The following is a 25730-nucleotide window of genomic DNA, read 5'->3' as shown; positions in this document are numbered from 1 at the left end:
TCGTTTTATTCACCAAAACAATTCCCTCTGCTTCCTTTTGATAAAACCACTCAAACAGTTTGTTTTAAGAATGCAACATAACTCTGCAAGGAGAAAAATAATATCGCTGATGCTTTATTCAGCTGTGATTCATCACACATCATTGAACATGTACAAAATGGTTTAAAAATGAGCATACAATAGCACAACCACTGGTAGGCCAACAATACAGAGCTTCGCAGTATGAAAGGGTTGGAAGGCAGGCGACGGTCTTTTGATATTTAGACTTTGAAATAATTATCCATAATAGTAACATTAAATCCACTAACCCTGAATATACAACGAGTCACAACAACACTCGTTCTCAGCCCAGCACACTGTCCGAACAAAAAGTCTTTAAAATATTACTATGTCAATATACTGTATGCTTGTGTTTTTAAGGCCCAGTCAGCATTATACTTAATATTTTACATGTATATATTATTGACATATGTATTTGAATAGTTTGACATGAAAAATAAGCATTTTTAACCATTACGCAGCTGATTACAGTTGAAAATATAGACCTGCTTACAAACACCATTAATGATAACAAACTTTTAACATCACAAAACTTCAACTCTGTCCTTCGCATCGCATACTAGTGTAATAATTGTTAATAACAACATTATAACAACCAATTAATGGTTTTTTGTTTTTTTTTTCTCGAAGATGATTTTGTGCACGGAATGCACCTTTAAGGACCCGTGATATCAATATAATATTTCTAAAATGTTCTTGCAGCAAGTAGGGACTAGTATTTTTCAAAAAAAGAACCTGTACGGTTGCTAGATAGTTCATTTTCTTTAGGGTGACATTATACCAGCTATAGTTATAGAAGTTTGTAAACTAGATCACGTCCACCACACTTTATTTTTGCGACAGTATAAATACTAAATTCATAATTTCGTGCGTTTTGCAGGGGTTGAGGCTACATCCCCGCCACTGTCATTTCACGGCGCGCCTCGTCGTCATTCATGGTCTGTGGAGCGGAGGTCTTGGCCGTTATCTCCTCTTTCCCTTGCATCTCCGTGGGCTTCTCCTTCTCCTCCATGGCCACCTCCGTTTCCCTCTTGGCCATTGGCCTCTTGGCAGTGTCCGCCTGGCCCAGGTAGTCCTTCATGGCGCGCTCGTACAGCTCGTAGGGAAACTGCTGCGCCTGGGTGTCCCTCTTGGCGATGTTGTTTGGGTATTCTGTGAGGATTTTGGCAGCCAGGTAGGTCGTCACCTCGTCTTCCACGTCCCCGTCATCATCATCTCCTTCATCAGCAGCACCGTCGGTCTGACTCTGACGTTTCAGGGGCATTTTGTTGAGCTCGGACAGAAAGAGGTTCTCCCTGCGTCCGGAGGGAGGAGGGATTTTAACTGGACCTGAATTTGCAGCAGGGTTGGACGCGACTGGGATTCTGTCTGAGGATTGAGGGGTCTTCATGGGTCTCTGCACCACGGGATACTCGTTACTGATCGTCTCCACTCCGATGATGTCTAAAAAGTCCTCCCTGTCCATGTCCTCTGGGGGGGGCTTGCTCTTCACGGGCAGCCTGCGGCTGAAGTACCTGATCTTTGGGGTTTGGCCCGTGGTGTAGCGCGCTGGGGTTTGGGGATCACGGTGGAGCTTCCTGAGCTCTTCTGTGAGCAGCATGTCGATGAGGTCCTGTGGAGGGACGTGGAGCTTTAAGGAGAGCTCCAGCAACTCTTTCACTGTCCGTGGATCCACGATGGAGGGGCGGATCAGTCTTTTCCTCTGCTCCCCGGTCTTGTCCCTCTTCTGTGTTTGGTCGCTCATCTCCAGGACCTTTAACAGGTAGTAATCTACGAGTTTAGTGTCATCATCTGCCTCTTCCTGGTTCTGACTGGCACGGCGTTGCATCTCCACCCTCTCCGCTTCTTCCAGGTCACCGAGCGCCCTGTCCATTTCTTCGTGGCTGCCGTTGACCATCTCCTCCGTCTCCTCCCTCTCCTCCACAGGGACCCATTCATCTCCTCCGGCCACATCTTCGTAGGCCTGGCTTCTCAGGTTTAACCCGCCCTCCTCCTCCTCATCGTCCTCGTCTTCGTCCCCGAAAACGTCTCTCTTCTGACCACCGACCGTGGGCATTTTCCCCAGCTCCTCGAAGATGGAGCGCAGGTTGGCGAGACTCTGAGGGGTGTACTGCTCGTCCAGGTCCTCCGTGGCGCGCTTTGACGCGTCTGTGTTCTCCTCGTCTTCAAACATCAGTGGATACTTCTTGTGGGGTCTAGGGAAGTTATCGTAGTCCATCGGTGCGCTCTCGGGGGTTCCGGTGTCTTTGGTGCGGTGCCTGTGCGTGCGGCGGTCGTTCCTGGGCGCTGACGCGGGGGTGAGTTTCGCGTCTCTCCCAGCCTGATCCTGCAGAGACTTGAGCAGGGCTTTCATGAGCTGCTCAGCGGTAATGTCCTGCCTCTGCACGCCGGGAGCGGGCTGCCGATCTCCGGGAACCTCGTCCTGCTGCGAAGCGAGCTGAAGCAGGACCTTGAATTTATCCACCTCATCGTAATCCACGGGTTCGGGTCGCCCCCCGTTCCGCTGTTTCAGGTTCTCAATGTACTCCAGGGCTTTGATCATGTCGGAGCTCGGTGGATAAGCTGCCGGCTGAGCCTCACTTTCCCCGCCTCGGAGCCTGTAGTGGCGTGGGAGAGATGCAGCCTGCACGGCGCATCCATGGAGGAGGAAGGAGAGCAAGATCACGGCTCCGCCGGTGGGCAACTTGTGATGGAAATGCAGCATTATAGGCGATTTATTACCTGCGAATCAGAAAAGGGCACAACATATAAGCAAAGCAAATGAACAAACAAATTAAGTCCAAAACCACGATTTAATTTTAATCAAGGAAATATTATTTTTGATCGAAACCTTACACGAAAACAAACGCGTGGGTGAATCTGTTTTGATGCGTGGTTTATCAGGTTCTTACGCACTGCAAACTGAATGATATGATGCTGTGCGTGAGGAGATACATTCACATCACTGGATGAGTCACTCCCCGCGTTGTTATGGGCAACCTCAGCATCCGATTTCCTCTCAACAACATAATCCATCTTTATAAAAAAATAGATGAAAATATAGCATTTTCCCTTTTTATGTTATTTCACTAAAGCAGCAGCAACAACACGTTGTAAGTGCTGACGTCGCATTTCATACTAAACACCCACACCGCAACAGAAAGTGTCGAGATATGTAGAAAAAAGGAAACACAACCAATCGACTGAAAATTATTGTTTATTTAAATGGGAAATATTTAAACCCGTACAGTAAAATGAGTGTCTTACCTTTGGAAATAAAAGTCAGACAGTGGTGAGGGTGTATGGCATCTCCTCCTGAGCGGTGCTGTTCGCTTCTGTTTTCAGCACTTGGACAGCTCCCCTCGTTATATGAGGGAACACCTGACCAACGCGTCATCACACAACAAACGCAATAGCCGGGCCTAAAAAAAATCCATATAAATGATTCAGGTTTATGATATGCCATACTAAAGAGCTGGCTGTATTAAAAATAGCTCTCTGTGCCGACTGTTGCAGCGCTGCTTTCTAGAAGCTGTTGACTGCAGAGATGTTTGATCCTGTGTCTCACAAACGAACAGTCATGTGTTTATTTTAATGCTCATTTAAACTCTTCACCGTGCCCTGTACACTCTATTATCAGTATCATCATTATTATTATTGCTGGAGGTGAATATGCAAATAAACCGTATCAATAATGAGGTTAGTCTCAATAAAAAATGATTTTATTAATGCACCAGTGCTCGTTCACAAAAAAAAAGCAATTTCCACCTTCTAATTGTTAATCAGAAGGTTTAATTCATCACTTCTGTCGTCACCAATCGTCGCCATGGCACACAAAGAGTTAAACACTCCAGCGATGACTCACAGGCTGAAACCACCGCGGAGTTGCTGTCGCATTTCACTTCTCTCTCTCTCTCTCTCTCTCTTTCTCTCCTTCTCTCTCTCTGGGCGCTGACAGTGACGGTGATAGACACCCTCCTGTCGGCTAGGGGCCAAAGCCCCAACATTCTGCAGGTCCACAAGATGAAGAGGCCTCAGCCTGCAGCTTAAAGGTCACAGGCGGCTGGTGGCAAAGTTTGTGGTGACAACAAAAGCCTTCCACTTTCGTTGGGTTATTAAAAAAAATGCAGCTATCCACATATATATTGAGCTGTTGTTGTTAAAAACAAACTCTCACTAAGGACAAACATTCATACACCACGTTCAGCCATCATTTAAACTTAGCACTGACTGGCCCCTTAAGCTTGTTAAAGCTGTAGTATGTAACTTTAATGCATCGATCAATGCCTTTTATTTTAAAACCATTGATCCACAAGTTGGGCCACACGGCAACATAGAGTCCCGCACTTGTTTTTATTTATAAAAGACCTGAGTTTGCGATCCGATCCACATGAGAGTGTCTTGCCGAGGTTTTAATTGAACTCTCTAAATTGACTGGAGTTGAGCTAATTGTCTCCGTGTGTTGGTCCAGCGATGGACTGGTGACCTGTCCAGGTTGTACCCCCGCTTTTTGTCCCTGTGTCAGCTGGGAGTGACCGTCATGTGGAGGATGAATGAATGAATGAATGAATGAATGCATAAGAGCTGTAGACACTGTAACATCTGCCAGACAGTAAAAGCTCCTACTCTAGCCTGCGTAAGAACAGACTACTCGTAGATTGTCTGAGGTACTTTGTCTTCCCCATTACCTTCATAGCAGTGTGCACCAACCCGGAGAGCTTAGTTTTTACTTCCCATAGACCCCGTGTCTCTCAGCAACGTTCTTATGCTGCACTGAGACAGACAGAGGCAGCAGCAACAATGTGCTGGTAAAGCAAGTCAATTGCAAAATATAGAGGATAGAGAATGACACATGAAAACATGAAGAAGTATCAATAAAAAAAGCTTTCAGAATTACTGTAGCTCAAAAAATCCCACCCACTGTGTGCTGCCACTGCATACACACAATCACTCCCTCAAAGTTACACACTGCAGCTTTAAATATCTAATCAGCCAGTAAGTCAAGGCATTACGCCGAGGTTCAAAGTGAGCATCAGAATGGTGAAGAAAAGTGATTTAAGTCACTTGGAGTGGTACATGCATGATGGACTTACAGAGAATGGTCCATAAAATATTCATTTTTTCATTCATGTCTATGCGTCATTTATTTTTGAGGAAACTGATGAAAAACTATCATTTGTTTTTTAATGTACCCCCTCCCCTAACCAGTCTATTTTCAATGCTTAAAAAGTATTAAATACATGAATTAAATATTGTAAATTCCAGCAGGCCTTCTTGCATGTCATGCTTTCCCCGGTCAGGTTCTCTGTCGGGGCCCAGATTAGCGTGACGTTACCCTTATTGATGCTCTGGCATCCTCTCAACTCTCTTTCATGCCATCTAAAATGATTTAAGTATTCCACTCAATGCCCTCTGACATCCCATATACACCTAAGTGCTCTTCCATTTCAGCCCTGCTCTGGCCTGCCCCACATTTTCATTGCTCGCCAAATTGCATCCAACATGATCCTTATTTAGTCCACGTTGTGATCCTTTCACTTCCATTAAACTGTTTAAAAGCACAGAGTATGTCATCATCACAGAGAAGACGCTGACAGTGGTGGGTGTGCGCTGCCAGCTTCCTGCTCGCCGTGGCCTGAAAAAGCTGCAGACAAGCTCCTGACAGTAAAAGAAACATCCGTCTAACACATCTGGATGCTGATGCTGATGCTGATGCATGGGCTCGCCTCAGTTCCTGCACAGGAAACAGAACAAAACCCCCCCTGATATATAGATGAGCGAGACATGGCGCGGTCTGTGTTGTATAATCCCGCAGCATCACTCCTCTGACATCACAGCAGTCCATTCAGAAACAGCCCCGCCCTGAGGAAAAGCAGCAGCAACTCCAGGGATCATGACCACTGGCGCACTGTAGTATCAATCATTTAAAGGTTACATTCCCCTGCACGCATTAAGAAACGGGTAATAGAATCTGCTCATTATCACTTGTAATGAAAGTACATATCAGTGCGCGGAGACGATGTGAGGATGAATGCAAATGTCTTTCAGCTCATTCAATCATCGCGATGCTGACTGATGCAGTGTCACGCTTGTGAGGACACGAGAGGAGTGGACGTGTTGTATGAGAACTGAGGCATATGATTCGATCAATCTCTGGGTGAAGTCCATGTAAAGGAGCATAACACTCACTGAGGTTGTGAGTGAGTGAGTGAGTGAGTGAGTGTGCACTGACTGTAAATAAAAAGTGGACATAGTCTTCAGGTTGGCATGGTGAGTCATCGGGGGGTGACTATGCTGGTCGCAAAACATCTGAATGGAAGTCAGGTCTTGTCCAATAGAAGATGATTTCAGGTTTCTGACTTATGTTCCCTTTTAGAGGACGATAGATGACGGAGAGCAAATGTCGAGGCTTTAAAATGAGAGTCTGTTTTGCAATTGAGGACGACGTCCAGAAGACTGCGTACAGTCTATGTGCACAACAACAACAACAACAACAACAACAACAGAACAGAAACACACAGCCATGACATGGCCACGTGGGAGCGACTGAAAATACACACAAACATATTCACAGTCTTGTGAATTAGCGTGTGTGCATGTCTCTTTGTTGTGTGTCTGTGTCATTTATAGACGCCCCCTTGAGCACTACATGACGATCGTGAGTGATGGATCAGAGGTTTTCCAAATCAAATCCCTGCAGGTTTTTCACAGACTGGCTGTGTGCATCGTATCTGTATCTCTATCTATCTATCTATCTATCTATCTATCTATCTATCTATCTATCTATCTATCTATCTATCTATCTATCTATCTATCTATCTATCTATCAGTACAGTCTTTTGTTTGTTTTTACTTGTTGTTGCATATTCACTCCCCAGATAAAGTCAAAATACAGTTATTTAATTGTTTTTGCCAAGTATAACTGCAGTTTTTCCAGTGCAAAAACAAAAACAATCATTTTTGGCATCTCCTTGCTGACTGCATTTGCCATCATACAGTATATTACGCCTCCTCCTCCTCCTCCTCCTCCACCAGTCTATAAACCAACAGCAATCATCAGGGACTCTGCTGCTGTTTACCCACACGTCGATCAAAGCTGTGAGAAGAGAATGATATCAACCCAACGATGGCTCTCATTCATCACAATGAATGCCCCCCCCCACACACACACACACAGACACACAGTCGTGATCTTCTGTGTGTGCTTAGGATTCTTTCATGCTTCCATATCGTCTCAAGGACCCACGGCTGAACCCAGAGCTGCAGATATAGAACACTGTCACCTCCATTTGAGCCTTGGATTTTATTTTTTTTCTCGAAAGACATCATTCAAATATGATGCTGTGACACTGACTCGTTAAAAGAGAAAGGATGATGATGACGTGTGGCTGTTCTTCTCCGCTGCCTTGTTTGTATTCTCCTCCTCCTCCTCCTCACCTCTTCACACCATCAGCTCCCATCACTCCATCATGAGAAGGGGAGAGGATGGCACGCCTGTTGTCATGGCTCATGTTCTTTTCAACCGTCTCCGTGGTGACACAGCTGTCTTTCATGCACTTCCCACTGATTGCGTCCTCCTGCCCTTGATTGGTTTCATTTCATAAGCTTTGGTCATTTTCTTAGAGGCTTTCATTTATTACTTCACTCCTCTGTTGTCTCCATCCGCCTCAGCCCTCCCCTCGCTCCAATTACTGTGGTGAAAGCACGGTCCCTGTCTTCATGAGGCAGGTGGTTTCAGCGAAAGAACGGAGATGAGGTGATTAGAGCCACAATATGCTGTCTGAGCCATTAGGACGGAGGAGAGGAAACATGCCCTGTCTAAGAGAGGAGACGTGAAGGAGACTATGAAAGGAATGAAGGTGGAGAGTCTGCTGGCAGAGCCTGAAAGAAAAGGGCACATGTCCACGTAATGCTACAGGAATGCAGTCGAGTGGGCTAAATATCTCTGCATTAATGAGACCCAGCTCAGCAGCTGCACAGCTCCATTCCACCTCTACTTAATGGTCATCATTGAAAAAGTTAGTCAATCCATTCTAAAAACTGCGACGCACATTAAAAGGAAGAGCTCAGCACACGCTCTGTCGAGTGGTTAAGTCACTGTTGCCAAATGTGAAGCCTGAAAATGCTGAAATCCTCTATATGGCAGAGGTGTCAAAGTGGCGGCTTGTGGGGCACACGTGGCCCACCAAGGGATTAAATGCGGCCCGGCATTTAATTTCATGTAATAGCCGTTTAAACACAGCGTTTGAGGTGATAGAATATTGACATTCAACATTAATTACAGTTGTCAATATTATTATTATTGACATTATTTTAAATGTATTCACTAACTTTGCATCATAAATACACTTTTACTTTGAAATTTTGTGACACATCGTTCTGAATGTCGATTGTGTTATAATTTTCTTTTCTCTACATCGCCCCCTCTTGACCAGACTAGACACCAGAAGCCTGGTCATTAGCCAGACATTTGAATCAGGTGTGTTGGAGCAGGGCAACATCTAAATCAGGACTGTGGGTCGACTGGGAAACACGGCTCTATGGACTTCAGTGTTTTTATCTGAGGAACTCGTTTGTGATACCGAGCAAAACACTCCAGGTGTCTGTCTTCATCCGTCACCGACTGTTTCAGGAGCTTCACCTGCATGATGGGGGTAAAGAGCTGATATCAGCGTTTGACAAATGCCCACGTCTTTGGCCTGAGTGTCAAACAATTCCATGAAGTCAACGGATGCCCCGCCCACTACTGTTGCCACGTACAGTAGCAGGAATCTCTGCTGTTCAAATCCACAGATGACTATACCAGGAAACATAAGTACAAGTCAACTCGTCTCCTCACTGGCTGAGCCCTCGGATACCAAAACAGACCGAGACAAGATCCTCGAATAGCAGAAGTGGACCACTGCCTTAAAACCCTTTCCTGGGAATCCACAAGCAACAGTTTCCACCTGTGTAATCCCACTTCACTTCATGTCAGGTACAGAATCCAGCGCATTCTTGTTCTAATTTCTTGTTGTTTCATCTAAATGTTCTTAAGACTGAAGATATCTGATTACTGCAGGTCTGAAATAACGCTTTATTATAAGGGTCTTGTATAGAGCGAAATGTAAATGACCTTTCTCTTTGTTGTTTTTAAAAGTTCACCATTGTTTTTTTTGTTTTTTTTAAACATGAAAACCACACAAAACGACTCTAGCGCTGTAGTACATGTGCCACGCCTGTATGAGGCGCTGGAGAAGACGTCGAGCATGTGCATAAGGCATCTTGTGAACATCCTCTCTTGTAAATAATGCTTTATTTCAAATAAGTATGATGCATGAAGAAAGACAGGAAATAAAATCTAAGTTTTTATAAAGCGAAACAGACCAAACGATCGACCAAACACCAGAATAGAATGATAAGCGCCAAAAGAGGTGGAATGATGACATCACAGGACTCCCGAAACGTTGTTTCCGTGTGGATAAAACGCTGACACGATAAAAAACTCATTTTCTTGTGAGCTGCCTCATATACGTCTGTGATATATTGCTCAAGCGACGTCTTGGTGTGTTTCCTGCCACCATGGCGATGTAAGCAAAAGTCAGTCACGTGACATCCACACAACCGCGCTTCAAAAACACGTGAACTATGGCTTCTCATTCGCGTTTCTTGACTTTGACATGACATGAGTGTGGAGAGGTTCGACGCGTCACCATTCTTTCTCCTGTTGCATCAGCAACTATTATATCCGTCTCCTCTCAACTGTCTTTTCTTCAGCTCCATTTTTCTGCTTCCCTCTCAACTGTCAACCTCCAACCTCTCTTACTGTCGCCCTCTTTGGCTCAGAAAACAACCTTATTCATATTAATGGTTGCAAATGTTCACCTTCATGTTTCTGACTCATTCCTCTTCATGAATCCCGGCAGGGCTTGTGTGTGTGTGTGTGTGTGCGTGTGCGTGCGTGCATCTTCACTCTGTGAACATAAGATTAACTGGTGTCTATGGTAAAGGATGCAGTGTGACGCATGGGCTGACGCCACCAGAGGAGGAAGAGGAGGAGGAGGAGGAGGCAGGATGTGTTTTTTTTTTCTGATGAAGAAATCCTATCAATGGAGAGAGCAGAATAATGGGAAACATGCCTCTCTATGAAAACACAGTGTTCTGTGTGTGTGTGTGTGACAACATTCAAATTAGTCACGTTACAATTAGTCAAATTACAATGTTATGGCTTCTGAATATTGTCTCTTTTTTTTGTTTGGTTGGTTTGGATCGTACAGTGTCCAGGCCCGTGGATTTAGTACACGTTTCTCCTAATGTGAGTCTGTACGTTAGTGATGGAGAGGTGTTTGCCATCGAACCTGAAGCCAAGGCTGCAGTGATTCACTCCTGATTAATCCATGACTATATTCACTGCAGACTATTTTCATGACTGATTGCTCAGTTTGAATGTTAGGAATAACACCCCTCTGGTTTGCCTGAGTTAAGTGAGTTAAAAATGAATTGAGTCTGTAAATAATTGCTATAGATGCAGCCTCACCCAGCGCTCAGCACATGTGAAAGGTATTTGTACCATGAGGCCACATGTGGCTGCTGCTGTGTGTGTGTGTGTGTGTGTGTGTGTGTGTGTGTGTGTGTGTGTGTGTGTGTGTGTGTGTGTGTGTGTGTGTGTGTGTGTGTGTGTGTGTGTGTGTGTGTGTGTGTGTGTGTGTGTGTGTGTGTGTGTGTGTGTGTGTGTGTGTGTCACTGCAGTGTGTCACACCCAGCCAGATTGTTTTTAATGAGATTTTTCTTTTTTTAAACATGCTCCTTCACATGAAAACGTCTGCCCACCAGCTCATCTTCATCCTTTATTTACAGTTCGAGTCATCCACCCTTCTCCTCCACTTCACTTGTTTTCCTTCTCAGCTTTGTCCCTCCCCCCCATCATCCCTCTCTCACTCTCTCTCCTTTTCTTCTCCCGTGCAACGTCGCTGTGGTCTGAGCCGCTTCCTTTACCACTCCCTGTCGACAGTGTGATGATGCTGTCCTGGGCGACTCCCAAACCACTTGGCCCCTCGCTCTTCCACCCCCACGCCTCCCTCCCTCCCTCCCTGATGCTATAAATACCAGCATCGGTGAGTCATCGCCTAGACGTATCTGTTGCCTCTCCCACTGCCTCCCTTTGCTTCTCTGCTCAAGCTCATTAGTAAGACCTCACACGTCTTCCTCCCACTCCCACTTTGGCCCTCACACTCACACTGTGATGAGCCGGGCTGAGTTAAGCCAGGGTCAGCGGCTGGCACGGTGCAGCCGCTGTCACCGAGCAGGAAGACCAGAGGTCAGCCTGACACATTATCACTCAAAAAAAACAGTAAAATCAGCAGGAGTGGGCACGGTACGGAAAAAACACAGCAAGTGCAGCACAGTCACCAACTTTCTGTTTATGGAAAGGAAAATGTTGCCAGTGCCTCCCTTAAATGCGCCTCGAAATGAATTTTTTGGTAAAACTCCACAGAGACAGAGACACCATTTCAGTTCATCGGTTAGTTCAGTCCATAGTTTGACTCTGAACATTTTACAGTGTCTTTCACTGACACACAGTCGTTTTATACAGGAGTAAACACAAATTTCAGCCCTAAAAAAAAAAAACCCAAACATTTCAAATGATTTTGATTTAAGCTGTGCGTTTGAGCACAACATGGACTTGTAATGATGGCCCACTCAGAGAGGTCAGGACGCTGACAACAAAAGCCTTTTATGAAGCCATTAGACAACACAAAGGAAGAAAAGATCATCTCACTTTTCCCATTTGCTGCCCTCTGCATGGTGCCACACTTCATATCTCTATTCCACCCTCTACCTGCTCCTCAGTGTATCTGTCACATCATCATGTCAACAGTGCAGGGTCGTCCCTCCATCCCTCCATCCTTCATCCCCCACCACCTCTGTAGAGTTATAAGACAACACTGGTTCAACTCCACTCATCATCATCCTTGGTTAAACTCCAATATGGCTTATTGGCTCAAACTGGAGTGTGCACATAAATCTCAAACATGTTTTTTTTTTTTTTGCGCACTTCTGAGTCATAAGCAAGGCAAGAGGGAGAGAGAGATGGAGAGAGAGAAACAGAGTTAGACAGAGAGAGGGAGAGAGAGATAGAGAAAGGTTAAATAAAGAGTATACACACACACACACACACACACACACAAATACACGTCATTTCCCTCATTGTTTCCTGCTGCACATTGGTGTTTTTGTTGCTTTGGTACAGTCACTCTGCGCTCTCTCTCTCTCTCTCTCTGTCTCTGTCTCTCTCTCTGTCTCTCTCTCTCTCTGTGTCTGTGTGTGTGTAAGACATGTCAAGCCAATGAAGGGAGCATTATGCATCTGACTCACTCTCTAGTCCCATAGGGTTTGATGATGGAGGAGAGGAGAGGAGAGGAGAGGATCACACGTCTCTATGAGTTTATTAAAGAAAAAATGTTTTAAATGAAAAGTAGGAGCAGAATTTTAACCAGCCACATTCTGTCAGATGGTTCTGTCTTGAGGGATTTAGTTGATGTAAATGAAGCAAATTGTGTGAAAACAGTTTTTCCTCTGTAATAAGACTAACATTTTTGTTTTGGCACATAAACATTACATAAAGCCTCCTTTTATTTATCTTTTATACTTTTGATTGGCTAATCCAACAGCCTTTTAATCCGTCAAAGCTTTCATAATTTCCTTTACCCCCAAATTACAGATTGAACAGTGCTGCAGATTAGAGATGAAACCGCCATCTCATTATTTAATCAGTCACTCATCAGGGAAATTATTTTTCATAAGATATTTACAATTATTTGTCAACTTGTTTTTCTTGTTAATTAGAAAAGATGAGGACTTTGAATAGTGACATTTCAGTTCATTTTAATCATAATAAGCTTATTAGCTTCATTTACATAACAAACATTCTGAACAAACTCTCATCAGGTCATCAGAAGCACAGGAATGCTTAAAAATGTTCAGTTTCAGCTTTTAAAATGTCAAATAATCGAGTCAGTGTTAGTAAAATGAATATATTTGACTAGTATTTTGTTCACAATAAGCAATTAAGATTTATCCACTGGTCTCTGGAAAACTGCGATGATTTTTACAGTTTTTCTAAACCCAAGTTGATGCAAGTTTAGGTTTGAAGTCCTCAGTGCACATTTCAAAGAGTCGCCACTTTAATACAAAGAAATGATTTCACGCTTCCGTTTAAAATCCACATCTTGAAAATATGACTGCCTGAAAGAAATGGATTCCCTTGTTTACCAACTGTGATTGAAGGTTGACTCCCAGTACTGCATGTTCTGTTTGGCACCACAGTTCTTCATAAACCACCGTCGCTCAAACACGCATACACACAGTCGCACTGGCCTTCGTTGCCATAGAAACTCTGCTTTCAGGCAGATTCTAATCAAGCCGCTCCTCGTAACAGTCACGTGTTACGCCTCGCAGGCTGTGCTCAGGTGTTAACTGTATACGCACAAAGACCAGCCGTAGATACAACACAAACTTTTTTTTATTAATTCATTACATAATGTTCAAGGCCAAATCACAAATAAATAGGGGGGGGACACTTCTGATCGCACGGTTTGCTGGGCCACTCAACCACAAAAAACAAATATAGGAGACTCCAATCTCCAGTCAGTAACAAAGATTATTAAATATGTTAACAGGAGGCTTCACCCCTGTACAATTATTGGTAGATTTGATCAGTAATCCGTCCCCTCTCCACATATTTACAATGCAAGTGAGAAAAAAACCCAAAAAAAACAGGAGGGGGTGAAATTCATCTTTGCACGACTCAGTGTCTTCGCTTTGCTGTGAGCTCAAATGGATGTACAGTATTTAGCTGGACACGGAATGTGTGCTACCATCACAATACAACACAGGGAGTGCTTCACATTCTTAAAAATCTGCTTTAGATAGCACACGTGTGTCAGAAGGCAACCGGTCGCCTCTCGCCAGGCAGAGGAAAAGCAGCAAACAGCACAGAAATCGGACGTTTCACTGAAACGTCAGGAGACACAAGTTATTATAAAAACAGAACAGGCTTTTGATGATACTACCGTCAGCTTTCTACATGCTAAAATAACTCTTCTGTACAAGCGATATTTACCCTCTGATAAAGACAATGCCCCTAGTAAAAGCAAAGAGAGGTTTGCATTCAGGGCACATGGAAAAAGGACGACTGACCAAAACACCCTTTAATCTTCTCTTCATAAACCTAAATGAATAAATGTTGAAGCCAGAATGATGCCACACTAATCAGAAAACCTGCAGTGATTAATTGAATATGTTCTACATGAGTTCAAATAAATGGCAGTTAACACAATGCACAAACAGTATCATACACAAAACCAGTCTGGAGACAAAGACACATTATTTACACTCCATGAAGTCAAGTTAGTAAGCTCATAATTAAATAAGGAGTGTATTCTTGAGGAATTCCTTCAGTTATCCAAATGTGATTCTCTCATTTCGCTATTCAACACATCATCAGGGTGCTTTGGTACATTTGCACACTTTTCATGGTGCAGCTTCTACGATGCCAAATATTTAAATTTCACGTTTACATTAAACATGTTTCGACATGGTCTAAAGCGTCCTCGTCAGTGTCTCTCTACCATCTTTATTCCTAGGCTAATGTTCCTACACAGAAATACAGGCCTTGACATTCATTCACTATGGAGGGGCTGCTGCTGTCTGTGTGTTTCAATTCTTCCTACACAATTTACGTTGTGTATCAATATTGCACATTCATTCTGTATCATAACTGAAGAAAAAAATAAAATAACAGTAACTATACCTATAGCGTAAAGTAACCGGGAGATGAAAGCGTAACTATCTTTCCACGGCAGACTAAGACATCCCATATGGTGCATTGGTCATGACGGGAGGAATTATGTGGCAGGTGTCGATGACGACAACGAAACAGCCGATAAGACAAAGGCCGGGAGGCAGATAAGGAGGGGAAAACTCCAAATGGATGCCATTTTAAGATTGACGTTTGATCCTGCTGCAGAGGCTGAGAGCAGACGTTAAACGGAGACTGGAGTCATAGTCGGTAAACACACACTCAAACAAACAAACGTTGAGAAACAAGCAAATTATATATATAGATATATCCATATATCTATATATATATATAAAAAAAGAGCCTGTAAACAAAGATTATTTAAGTAATAGCGTAAAAAAGACAAGAAAAAGAAAACCCCTCAAAATAATACACCTGAAACATCTTAGTGCACAAACTCTCATGGCTTTACAACACGGATTCCACACACACACACACACACACAAACAGTACTCTTCAAATGGGTTTCAAAACCAAAAATGAGGGGAACATAGCAACACACACACACATACTGTATATGTGTATATACATATATATATACACACATACATATATATTTATATATATACATATATATATATATATATGTACATATACATATGTATATGTATATACATATATATATATGTATACATATATATATATATATGTATACACATATATTTATATATATATATATATATATATATTAATTGAAAAGAATAGAGATCCCTGCATAGATTCCAACCTGAATATTATTTAAAGCCCAGGAGGGAACTTCTGTCAGGCTCATGCTACCCATTTTTCTTGCCAGGTATGTGCACTTGCAAGTCCACGACTATGCTGAAATGGAATGGAAGGCTCCAGAGAGCAGGGAAGAAAGACGAGAAGCAAACGGTGTGGTGGTGGTGTTGGGGGGATTGATCCAGACCCGTCTAGTCTAACAATTGTTTCGCTTCAAGTCATGCAGACATCTGACTTAATGTGCCGCCTCGGTTGTCATAGCAACTCACAGGGCTTAAAAAAAAAAAAAAATCCATCAAAGCGGGAGCGACGGCGAGTGCGTTTCATGGCGCACGTCTGGCTGGTTCAGTTGTCTCCTTCTGCCTTTTTGGTCACGACAGAAAACATTAAGTTGGATTCAATAGTTGTTTACTCTCCTTTGATCAAAGCTCGTCACAGAGAAGCCACAGAGGAGGAGGAGGTGAATATGAGACGCTTTGTGTGTCTGTATTGATGCGTGTGTGTTAACTGTTGTTAAGTTGTCCTGGTAGTAGTGACTGAGCTTCTTGTGTAGTGCACAAATATATATATATGTATATGTATATATATATATATATGCGTTATATATACATACGTATATGTATATATACGTTGGTTTGTGTTGTTTGGAGTGAGTCTCTGTTATTTTCCACCGTACATCCGCTCAATGTCTTCCTGGTAGTGTGTTTTGAGCTCCTTGCGTTTCAGTTTGAATGCGTCTGTGACCAAGCCAGTCTCCGGTGTCCAGGGCTCAGAACTCAGCCGGATCTTCTTTGGTATCTCAAATCGCTCCAGTTGTGCTGGTTGGGGGTGAAAAGAAGCAGCAAGTCAGAGAGGCAGATACGGTGTGATAATAGCGATAAGTCTGACACTCCTGCATTCAATCTGGACTGAAATGACATTTCGTTTGAGCTCAGATTTTTCTCCCTAACCTGAGATCGCAGCTTCAGTAATGACGCGAAGAACCTCTCTCTCCATCTGAGCGTTGTTGCAGAGCTCCTCCCATGTGCCCTTCACTTGCATCTGTTTCGCTAGCACCATCAGCTGCTTTTGGTTAGGAACCACAAAGCTGATCACATAGGATTGGTCACTGAAAATCAAGTACAAGAGAATCTGACTAATTTATTCACCAATAGGAATAAAGAAATGAAGTCATGCTGACCAGAGACTAAGTGTCTCAGACCTAAGTGTTTGTGCTTGGTGATTTACATTTGAATAGGATACAGAAGTGAAGGTTAATTCAGAGCGATTAAAAAGGAGAGTGCAGAATGTCACCTGTTAGCATAGGCACAGATGTTGTCAATCAAAGCACAGTTCTTCAAAGCAGCCTCCACTTTTCCTAGAGAGACGTACTCGCCTGCCTGCAATTTCACCAGGTCCTTCTTGCGATCTGTGAGAAGAGATAGTAAACGTGTCACAATCCTCATGATCGCGTCATCATCGACATACACACAAGCATACACTAGTGTGTGTATTTCTTACCAATGATCTTGAGGCATCCGTCAGGCTCAAACTCTCCAATGTCTCCAGTGCAGAACCATCTCTGCCCCTTTTCATCCACAAAAAAGTCCTCACGGTTTTTGGCTTCGTTTTTGTAGTAACCCATCGCTACGTTGGGCCCACCGATCAAAATTTCCCCCCGAGGGTTGGGCTTGTCAGTGCTGTGGTAACCACCTACAGAAAAGCATCAATGTGATTAGGCAAAAGCATCAGTCTGCACGTTTCCATGCACAATTTAGTCAAACTACTACACCGTTTAATTGGACCACTGTTCTTGTCGCTGTACACAAACACTAGCTGAGGAGTCTGTTTATTGGATGAAGTGTGTGCACCTCCACTATGTACCCATCACAGACCAAAACATGTCACATGTTGAGCACCATTCCAAATCTCCTACCATCCATGTACTTTAATTGATATTAAAGTATTTAAAATTATGTGACCTGGCTGAACTCGTCTTCCTCGTCAGTCTAAAAACAGTACCAGCCTGAATTTTGCCTAATGCTTCTTTTATTCCTGCCCGGGGGTGTGGAGTGTGTGCAGAGTGCCAAGGCCAGCTCAAGTGTGACTGAACATACATACATGGTGAAGTAATTTGACACACCGAGTGCCTTTGCTGTTTTGCTGTTTGGACGTGAAGTTTGACTTACCCTCCTTCCAGTCTTTAAGTGTGATCTCTGAACAAACGAGTGGAGCACCAACTCGACCTGTGCTGTAGTCCCACACTGAAAAAGACCAACAAAGACTCCTTTATAAAAGTACATTATTCCTGCACATCAAAGTCTCTCCTGTGTTTAAGCCCCTCTACTAAACCCCTTGAAAGGAAATTTAACATCTAAACCTTCCTTCCATCTTACCCTCACTGATGGTGCCCGCTCCACAGGTCTCTGTGAGGCCGTAACCCTGTCCCACAGGACAGCACAGACAGATGTTCATGAAGCGCTGCGTGGCAGCCGAGAGAGGAGCTCCGCCAGAAAGCAGCACCCGCGTGTTTCCTCCCAACAGCGCACGCACACGCTTAAACACCAGACTGCGGGGGTGGAGATGAATGGAGACAAAAACACAGATTGTGATATGATGAGTGAGACTCCAACAGCAACACAAAGACTGAACAAAAAAAACACAAAACATATTTGACATCCTGATCAATAGCCAGCAATGAATCACATTATGCCAGGGAAAAATTCCCCCACACCTTTGTAGAAGCTACTTATTAATAAAGATTAGATAATGAATTTGCAGTGGATTAGGACTATTGTGGGAGCAGAGGTAAATATTTACTGATGTATCATGAGGAAGTGAATAACTAAAGAGCCTTTGCTGAAGACTCAGTTGGTGTGTATGGGAGCACAGTACTGTGTGTGTGTTACCTGTCACACAGTGGTGTGCCGTAGCCTTTGGAAATCTGCTCCATCTTGTAGTTGTAAGCCAAAACAAAGAGTGTTTTCTGGAACTTGCTCATTTCCTCGACTTTGGTCATCACATTTTTGTAGATCCGATCCATGATCTCCTACACGCACCAGGAAAGAAAATACATATTAGTAGTACAAGACTGTTGTTGATTTATGGGATTTATGCATGTGTAACATTTTACAATACAGTGCAGTAACTATATGAGTAATAATAACTTTGTAATAGGGAAGTAATATTATGGTAATACCATCTTTTCCTGTACTAATGACCAAGTTATAGCTTGGTAACAATGCAAAAAAGTTTTTGGGACATATGGGAAGATGAATTTTAACATGTAATTACCAATTCTGATTCCCAAATCTTTTTATGTGACAGTATAACACAGCAATTCTCCAAGCTGTTACTTTGGAAATAACATGGTATTATGATCATTTTATCTCATGATTACTACACCATAACCATTGTTATTACCACCCTGGAAACTGCATTAGAAATAAGATGGCATTACCACAATACCACCTCCAAATTGAGAAATGATTACCACACAATTGGCATGTAGTTACCGTGCTGTACTGTTAAGAGTTACTCAGAAGTGAGAAGACTTACTGGTACAGCAGCCATGAGAGTAGGTTTTAGCACACTGGCATCGCCTTTACTGCCCTTCTTTATCTTGGTAGACTGCAAAAATGAAACAAGACTTGTCAGCTGTGGCTGATGTGGGGTAGTTAATGGCCAATGTAATGTCTGTCGCTGCCTGACCACACAGAGCTTTTAAAGTAGCCATAAGCATCTAGACTGGATTATGACTTAATGAGGCTCCAATGTTAAATAACAGGACAGAAAGTCAAGTGAGACACAGAATCCAACTATGTTTAATGGAAGGAGATACGTCAGTCGAATCTACCTTAGCTTCAAATAGTCAGTACGTTTCCACGCACAGAGTCGAACTATGTTTGTAAGTGGTTTCTGGTTTAGCTGGCGGCTACGTGGAGCTATGGTGCGTTTTTCCAAGTCCTCCTACTATTCATGAACTAAGAAATATTCATTCATCATTTAGGCTGACAGAGGATTAATTCTGTCTCCTCATCAATCCAAATAAACATAGTGGCCTAGATTTCACCATGTTTTTCTCACTGCTGTCTTCTACTTCTCTGAACTGGCTTATTATTTTACTTTGGGGTCAAAGCTGGGGGGTAGGAACTGTGAAAATGCACAAGGCCAGCTTAAGTCCGGCTTAATGTATACATGCAGTCGTAATTCCGCTCCCAAATGATTTAAGCATCATATCAGTTGAACTACCATGTCTAACCTGTATTTTAATAGTCTGGTTTCAGTCACAATAACACCATCATTTCTTTGTTACTAACGTGATGTTGACAGAGGAGCTCAGCCTAATGTAATGCATCCAAGTGACAACATGCTCAGCACTGACCTGGTCGGCCAGAGTCTGAGGGGAGGAGTAACCGATGCGACAGCCGTGAGAGATGCACACCATTTCAGCACTGAGCTCTAAAACATGGGCCAGTGGCAGGTAACCGATGTAGGTGTCCGTCTCACTGTCGGCATAGAAGTAACAGCAGGTTAACTTCCAGTATAATCACAGACATAAAAATAATGGTGAGTGGTGAGTACAAATGATAATAGAGTGCACAGGAGTAAAGACATGATATTTTGTTGATTCAGAGAGTTGCAGGACACAGGGAAAATATAAATTAATAAGGAAAGTGAGTGTCATAGATATGGGCAGCAAATTTGATATTCGCATACTTGAGGTCAGGGATTCTCTCTGCCATGCCAGTGACGCCAGCAACTATGTTGCCATGGGAGATCATCACACCCTTGGGAATTCCTGTTGATCCACTGGTATACATGATGACGGCAATATCCGAGGACTGTGGCTGTCTGCGGTCAACTGCGACTTTAGAGGCAGGAGATGGATGACAGTGTTAGGGAGGATGTACATCATATAGAGTTATACATTTTATTTTTTTTGTCAGTTAATCTATCAATTATTTCTTTTAACTTATCATTTAGTGTTAAGTTTACATTAAAAAGCTATCAATTTTAGCCAATACATTGTTTAAATAACTGCAATTTCAATGTTTTTTTTATATACATGCTAGAACTGCAAGCTTTACCAATTATATTTGTGAATTGAATTAACATTGTGAATTAATGTAGACCTTTGAATATTTCACATTTTCCTAAAGTGATGCTAGAGCACAGACACATCATTTCAGTCTCTCCTCATTTTCCAAATAAGTCGGTCATCATGGCACAAGGTGTTTGACCTCAATCTGAGTCTAATGTAAACAGCACAACACTCCAATTACACACTGGGGTTTTGCCATTCTATTAAGCCTCCATCAGAGTACTTCAATTCCCCCACGACAAATTTAGAAACATTTTTAATCAAATTACATAAATGCTCACTATTGTCAGGCTTGGATCCCATCTCCCTCACAGCGTCCATGTTGTAGACCATGATGCCTCTCGGGATGTCTGGCCAGCTTGTGGGTTTACTGTCAACTACAATGACATATTGCAGCCTCGGCACATCGCACAGTATAGCCTGGGACATGGAGTTGGATGTATGTGGGAGAGAGGAGGGTGAGTGAAAAGAGCAAAGTACTTATGTAAACAGAACTGAGCTTCTTGATAAATGCTATTGACACATACTGTAACCAACAAACAATGCGTCATTGGCATACCACACATTAAACACAGTGGACTTGTGATGAAGACAGTGAAGTAGTTACCTTAAGTCGGCTAAGAAGCAGATCTTTGCTTGTGATGATGTGGGTCACCTCGGTCTCGTTCAGGCCATGGGCGATAGCCTTGGGTCCCAGAGTGGAGTACAGCGTCACAACTGTCAAATTCAAATCAATTTAAGTTAAGTTAAGTTAAGTTAAGCAATCAGTTGAAGTGCTTTCCTTTATGTCTAAATACATGTGTGTTGTTCAGGGACTCACGTGGGAAATTGTACATGAAGCAGGCCTGTGCTGCAACATTCCACTCTGCCCTGGTCTCACAGAAGATGGCGATGTTGCACTGAGGCTTCTGGCCGAGAGCTGCGAGGCCGCTGCCAAAACACTTTGCAGCCAGGTAGGTTTCTTCATATGACAGCCAGTTGTAGTTCCCCAGAATTACCTGAATGAAAATGTATGTTCAACAAACCTATTCCCCAGGAATATATCTACATCATAAAACATGTAAAATACATAACATTTCATTCATTCAAGGTGGCTTGAATGAGCATTTTCTAAAGAGCATTTTCTAAATAAACACATAGGAACCAAGTGTTGAAACGGTTTTAAGCAGTGATGGAATTAATACGTAAACTATTTTGCATTATAAAAGAATAGCAAAGCAGTGGGTAATAATCTGTGACAAGCAGTTTATTAAATCCGAAAGAGGTCTGACATTGTTTCCTGTCATATGTCTTTATTCATATGCAGTCAGTTAGCACCACCTGGAGGGCCTTTGGAGCTTTGCAAGAGACACCCAGTCACCCAGCTTTTGCTTCTCCACCCACATTCCTAGAACTGTGGACAGTAGCAGCCTGCCAAGCCATTAGCCTCACTGACAAACACACGAAAACTTCCCATAATACTTCACCTCAGTGCTTTTACAACTTCAAATTAAGATAAGCAGGAGCACTCAGCAACTTCACTGCTTTCCTGTTCCTAACAAAGGCCACAAAACATGACACTTTATGTAACAAAAATGTGTTCAGTGAAAATTAAGAATTTTAAATATGCTCTTTGTCATTTGTGAAGTCCTGTAATAGCTGATAAGAAGCAGGCTCTCCCTTTTAGCACTTCAAATTGTCCCACCTCCTCCCCCTGATTGTGCATATTGTCTCAACCTGAGTCACATTTTTACAAGAGTACAAAGGTAAAGGAAAATGTATCTCACCTTTTTGAAGACCTTCCCATTTGGCTGGAGCTCATCCTCCTCACTGAGCAACTCCCTGGTGCCGAGGCAGTCTCTCTGTGGAAACCTGTGAGCGGCATGTTCAAACATTTTGTCCAAGGTGTCCACACCAGGCTGCAGCAATGCTACCAGCTTCTCTTGGCTGTTGAAAGCTCTGTAAGGCCCTGCTGGGTTCCTGCTAATGGAGCGTGCCTTGATGCGTCGAGCCTGCTCCAAACTGTTCCCAGCTCCAGACAAGAAGTACCAGGGAATGAAAGTGATGACAGAGTAGACCCAGACAACAGAGCGGAAGACCTGCAGTAGCAGGGGATTCATGTCCTCCTTTAACTTCATCTTTGAAGATAAAGTCTGCCCTGGAGGTAGATCAGACCACAAGTGCAACGGTTATGCACTTGGAGGTACTTTCACTTGCTGCAGAGGGTGACGGTTACAGGTGGGGGGTTCTTTGTGTTGTCAGTCAACCAGACCTGCAACACAGAGACAGCATGAAATTGTATATGTTTATTAATAGTCTAAAGCAGGGTTGTTTAAGCTATTCATACAGTATATGGTCCGTGACACAATTTTGATCTGACTTGTTTCTGTGGTAATAAAATAACATATTTATTCATTCATCTTGCTGTCTGCAAGGCCATTGTTAGTCTGAATGAGTGTCAGGAAAAGAAAGGACAGGTAGAGTGCCACAATTTTCCAGAGAAATGGACAAACCATTCTGATTAAAATTTATTTTACAAAGGAAGGGCCTAATCTTGAGCCTCATTACAGCTGAACTAGGTGAGTTACAAGAAAAAAAGTTAGCACTATTTCATGGAGCTCACATGCACAAAAAGCTGTTTCCAGTTCAATGATGAGCAAGCTGACAGTTAAGGAAGTGAAAGCTCATTCAGAAGGGGATTTTCATGCATCGGACATTGGGCAAGTAACATGCAGGATTGGAATGTGTTCTCCTTGTTACTGTAGCCCTTAGTTGTTTGGCTAAATTACAAAAGCCACTGGACAAACTGTCTTCTGGAGAGCTCAGCTATTTCTAGTATCTAGTATCCTGAGGCGTAAACATTGGCAAAGTCCTGTAGCCGCTGAACTTGAACATGCCAGAAGTAGCAGCAGTTCTCGCTCTGCAGCTAAAACAGAGAGGGCCTGAGGTCACATGGGAGGTTAGCAAACACAGGCCGGCTAAAATAACAGCACTGAGAAGAATCTGACACAGAACAAAGAGGGGGGGCAGGTCCTGACCATATGCATACACAAGCTATAAAAAGCAAAAGATATTTTAATTAATTCTACAAGTCTAACAGCACATTAAAGAACATTAATTTACTTTTTAACTTTAATTTCATGCTATAACATACTCTAGTAAACAGAGCCATGTGTGCACACACACACATTTTTATTATAGTCTCAAAGTGTCACCAATACTGCGCCATACTCCTGTGTTCCAGTTACAGTTATGACAGTGCAATATTACACAGTGGTGGTAATTTTAATAACTAATGATTAGGAGACTAAGAGAGCATCAGAACATCAGGCTGATTGCTTGACATAAATTTCAAGGTCTCTTTCTGCACTGAGGCCGATTGTAGTGCCCATTTCTTTGTTTATTGTTTGCATAGTTGAATCTGATCATTTACTTTGACAAGATGTTATATTATGATGTTTTGATTTGCATGTCACTAAAGACAATAGCTTCCAGCAGTAGACAATTATGAGTGATCTGATTGTCACAGTAGCTCAACTACAAATAATGGTAGGTATAAAAGATAAAAGGGGATTACAAATAAATAAATAATCACATTACAGCAACTCAAATTGATAATGTATGAAGGCATAATCAAGTCAACTTCCTGAAGTTTAAACCAGGAGATTTAAGTGACTTCGAACCTGTATTAGTGGAATTTTCACTTACAACTGTCTCTTGGGACAAAAATGGTCTATTTAAAGGAAAAAAATATCTAATGAGAAGTAGCAGCTCTCTGGGGGAAAATGCCTTATTGATGCCAGAGGTCAGAGGAGACTGGTTTGATATGAGGCAACACTAATCACTTTGTACAAACATGGTATGCAGATCACCATCTCTGAACTCACAACATATCGATCCTTCAAGCAGATGTGCTACAGCAGCAGAAAACCTCAATGAACACTTTAATAGGCACAGATAATACCTAAAGAAGTGGCTGGTGAGTATATCACTATAGTATAAATAAATACTGAGTGTGTCTAGTATAGTAAAATATATAATATAATAATAACAATATCCTAGCACATAGAACCAGGTTTGAGAGCCAGTCATAACAAGGTCCTTTCTGCACGGAGTTTGCATGTTTTTCTTCATATGTGTGTGGGTTTTCTCCAGGTTCTCCGGTCTCCCGACTCTAATGTGGAGGATAAATCGGTTGAAGGTGGAGTATGGAATAATACCCAATGGCCATAATGTAATACAGACATAATAATTGCATAAATAAACAGAGTGGGTGATTCCTGCAATACAGCTTCCAGTAGTAATAACAGTTACGACCCCAAGAGAGGCAGAAGCCAAAAAAGCATAGTAATAATAAATTAATATAAATACTGGTATAGTTTTTGTGAGCAGATACCCAGCAGATAATCTTCAACACCACACGTAGTGCTAGAAGAATGATTTTTACCCTGAACAGCTTATAACGTGACCTTTTCATTCCAGTGACAGAAACTGTGTAATGGCCAGCGAAGGCAGGATCAACATTAGCAGCTAGCGGACAACTACAAGCTAGCGGCTGGCTAGCGAAGAGGGGAAGGGAAGCTAGCGTGTAGCCTTCATGCTAACCACTGCAGCGGTTACTGAGCCGTTGTTGAAATAAACCCGTTTCTTCAACTTAACTATCTCGTGATTTAACGCGTGACACGTCCATCCCAGTGTACGTGAATTTGGGGTTTAATGGCGACGTTACGCGCTGCGGAGCTAGCCGGCAGCTAACAATTAGTTCCCCTCATCAACATCTGCAGAGCGCTCACGCAGCAACACATTCTCTCACCTCTTTTTTCCTCTGCCGCTGCGCCTGAGCCGTTGCGGGACTGGGAGCAATAGGTGTTTACTCTTAACCACAGCTCTTTTTTGTACTAACAATAATATATTTACACGGACTCGATGTAGCTATAATTAACGGTGTATATGTATTATATAAAGACGAATCTGGAAATGATTGAAACTCCAAACCTGAGCATCACCGGTCCAGGACTGCCAGCCCGGAAGACAGTACGTGACGTCATGGCGTTCCTCAGCTCGGGA

At 42.8% G+C, this 25730-nt stretch overlaps 2 protein-coding genes across 3 annotated transcripts; both read right to left on the bottom strand.

The window, feature by feature from the left end:
* Nucleotides 1-98: 98 nt before the first annotated feature.
* Nucleotides 99-3436, bottom strand: scg2b (secretogranin II b). The gene is made up of 2 exons (XM_044018319.1): nt 3307-3436; nt 99-2781 (listed from the first exon to the last, which is right to left on the bottom strand). The coding sequence occupies exons 1-2, from the start codon at nt 3434-3436 to the stop codon at nt 950-952; spliced, it is 1962 nt and encodes a 653-aa protein (XP_043874254.1). The 3' UTR covers nt 99-949.
* Nucleotides 3437-15992: 12556 nt separating this feature from the next.
* On the bottom strand, nt 15993-25719 carry acsl3b (acyl-CoA synthetase long chain family member 3b). Of its 2 annotated transcripts, none has more exons than XM_044032203.1 (15): nt 25659-25719; nt 22451-22935; nt 21505-21682; nt 21292-21401; nt 20966-21104; nt 20300-20450; nt 19965-20088; nt 19139-19210; nt 18490-18629; nt 17977-18149; nt 17770-17844; nt 17102-17293; nt 16895-17009; nt 16552-16709; nt 15993-16419 (listed from the first exon to the last, which is right to left on the bottom strand). In XM_044032203.1, the coding sequence occupies exons 2-15, from the start codon at nt 22799-22801 to the stop codon at nt 16262-16264; spliced, it is 2136 nt and encodes a 711-aa protein (XP_043888138.1). In that variant the 5' UTR covers nt 22802-22935; nt 25659-25719; the 3' UTR covers nt 15993-16261. The 2 variants fall into 2 exon arrangements, with proteins under 2 accessions (XP_043888138.1, XP_043888131.1); XM_044032196.1 differs by having other exon boundaries at nt 25477-25687.
* Between the last annotated feature and the right edge of the window lie 11 nt (nt 25720-25730).

This window comes from Solea senegalensis, linkage group LG1 (assembly GCF_019176455.1).
Source record: "Solea senegalensis isolate Sse05_10M linkage group LG1, IFAPA_SoseM_1, whole genome shotgun sequence".
Lineage (NCBI taxonomy): Eukaryota > Metazoa > Chordata > Actinopteri > Pleuronectiformes > Soleidae > Solea > Solea senegalensis.
This window is presented reverse-complemented; position numbering and strand designations above follow the sequence as displayed.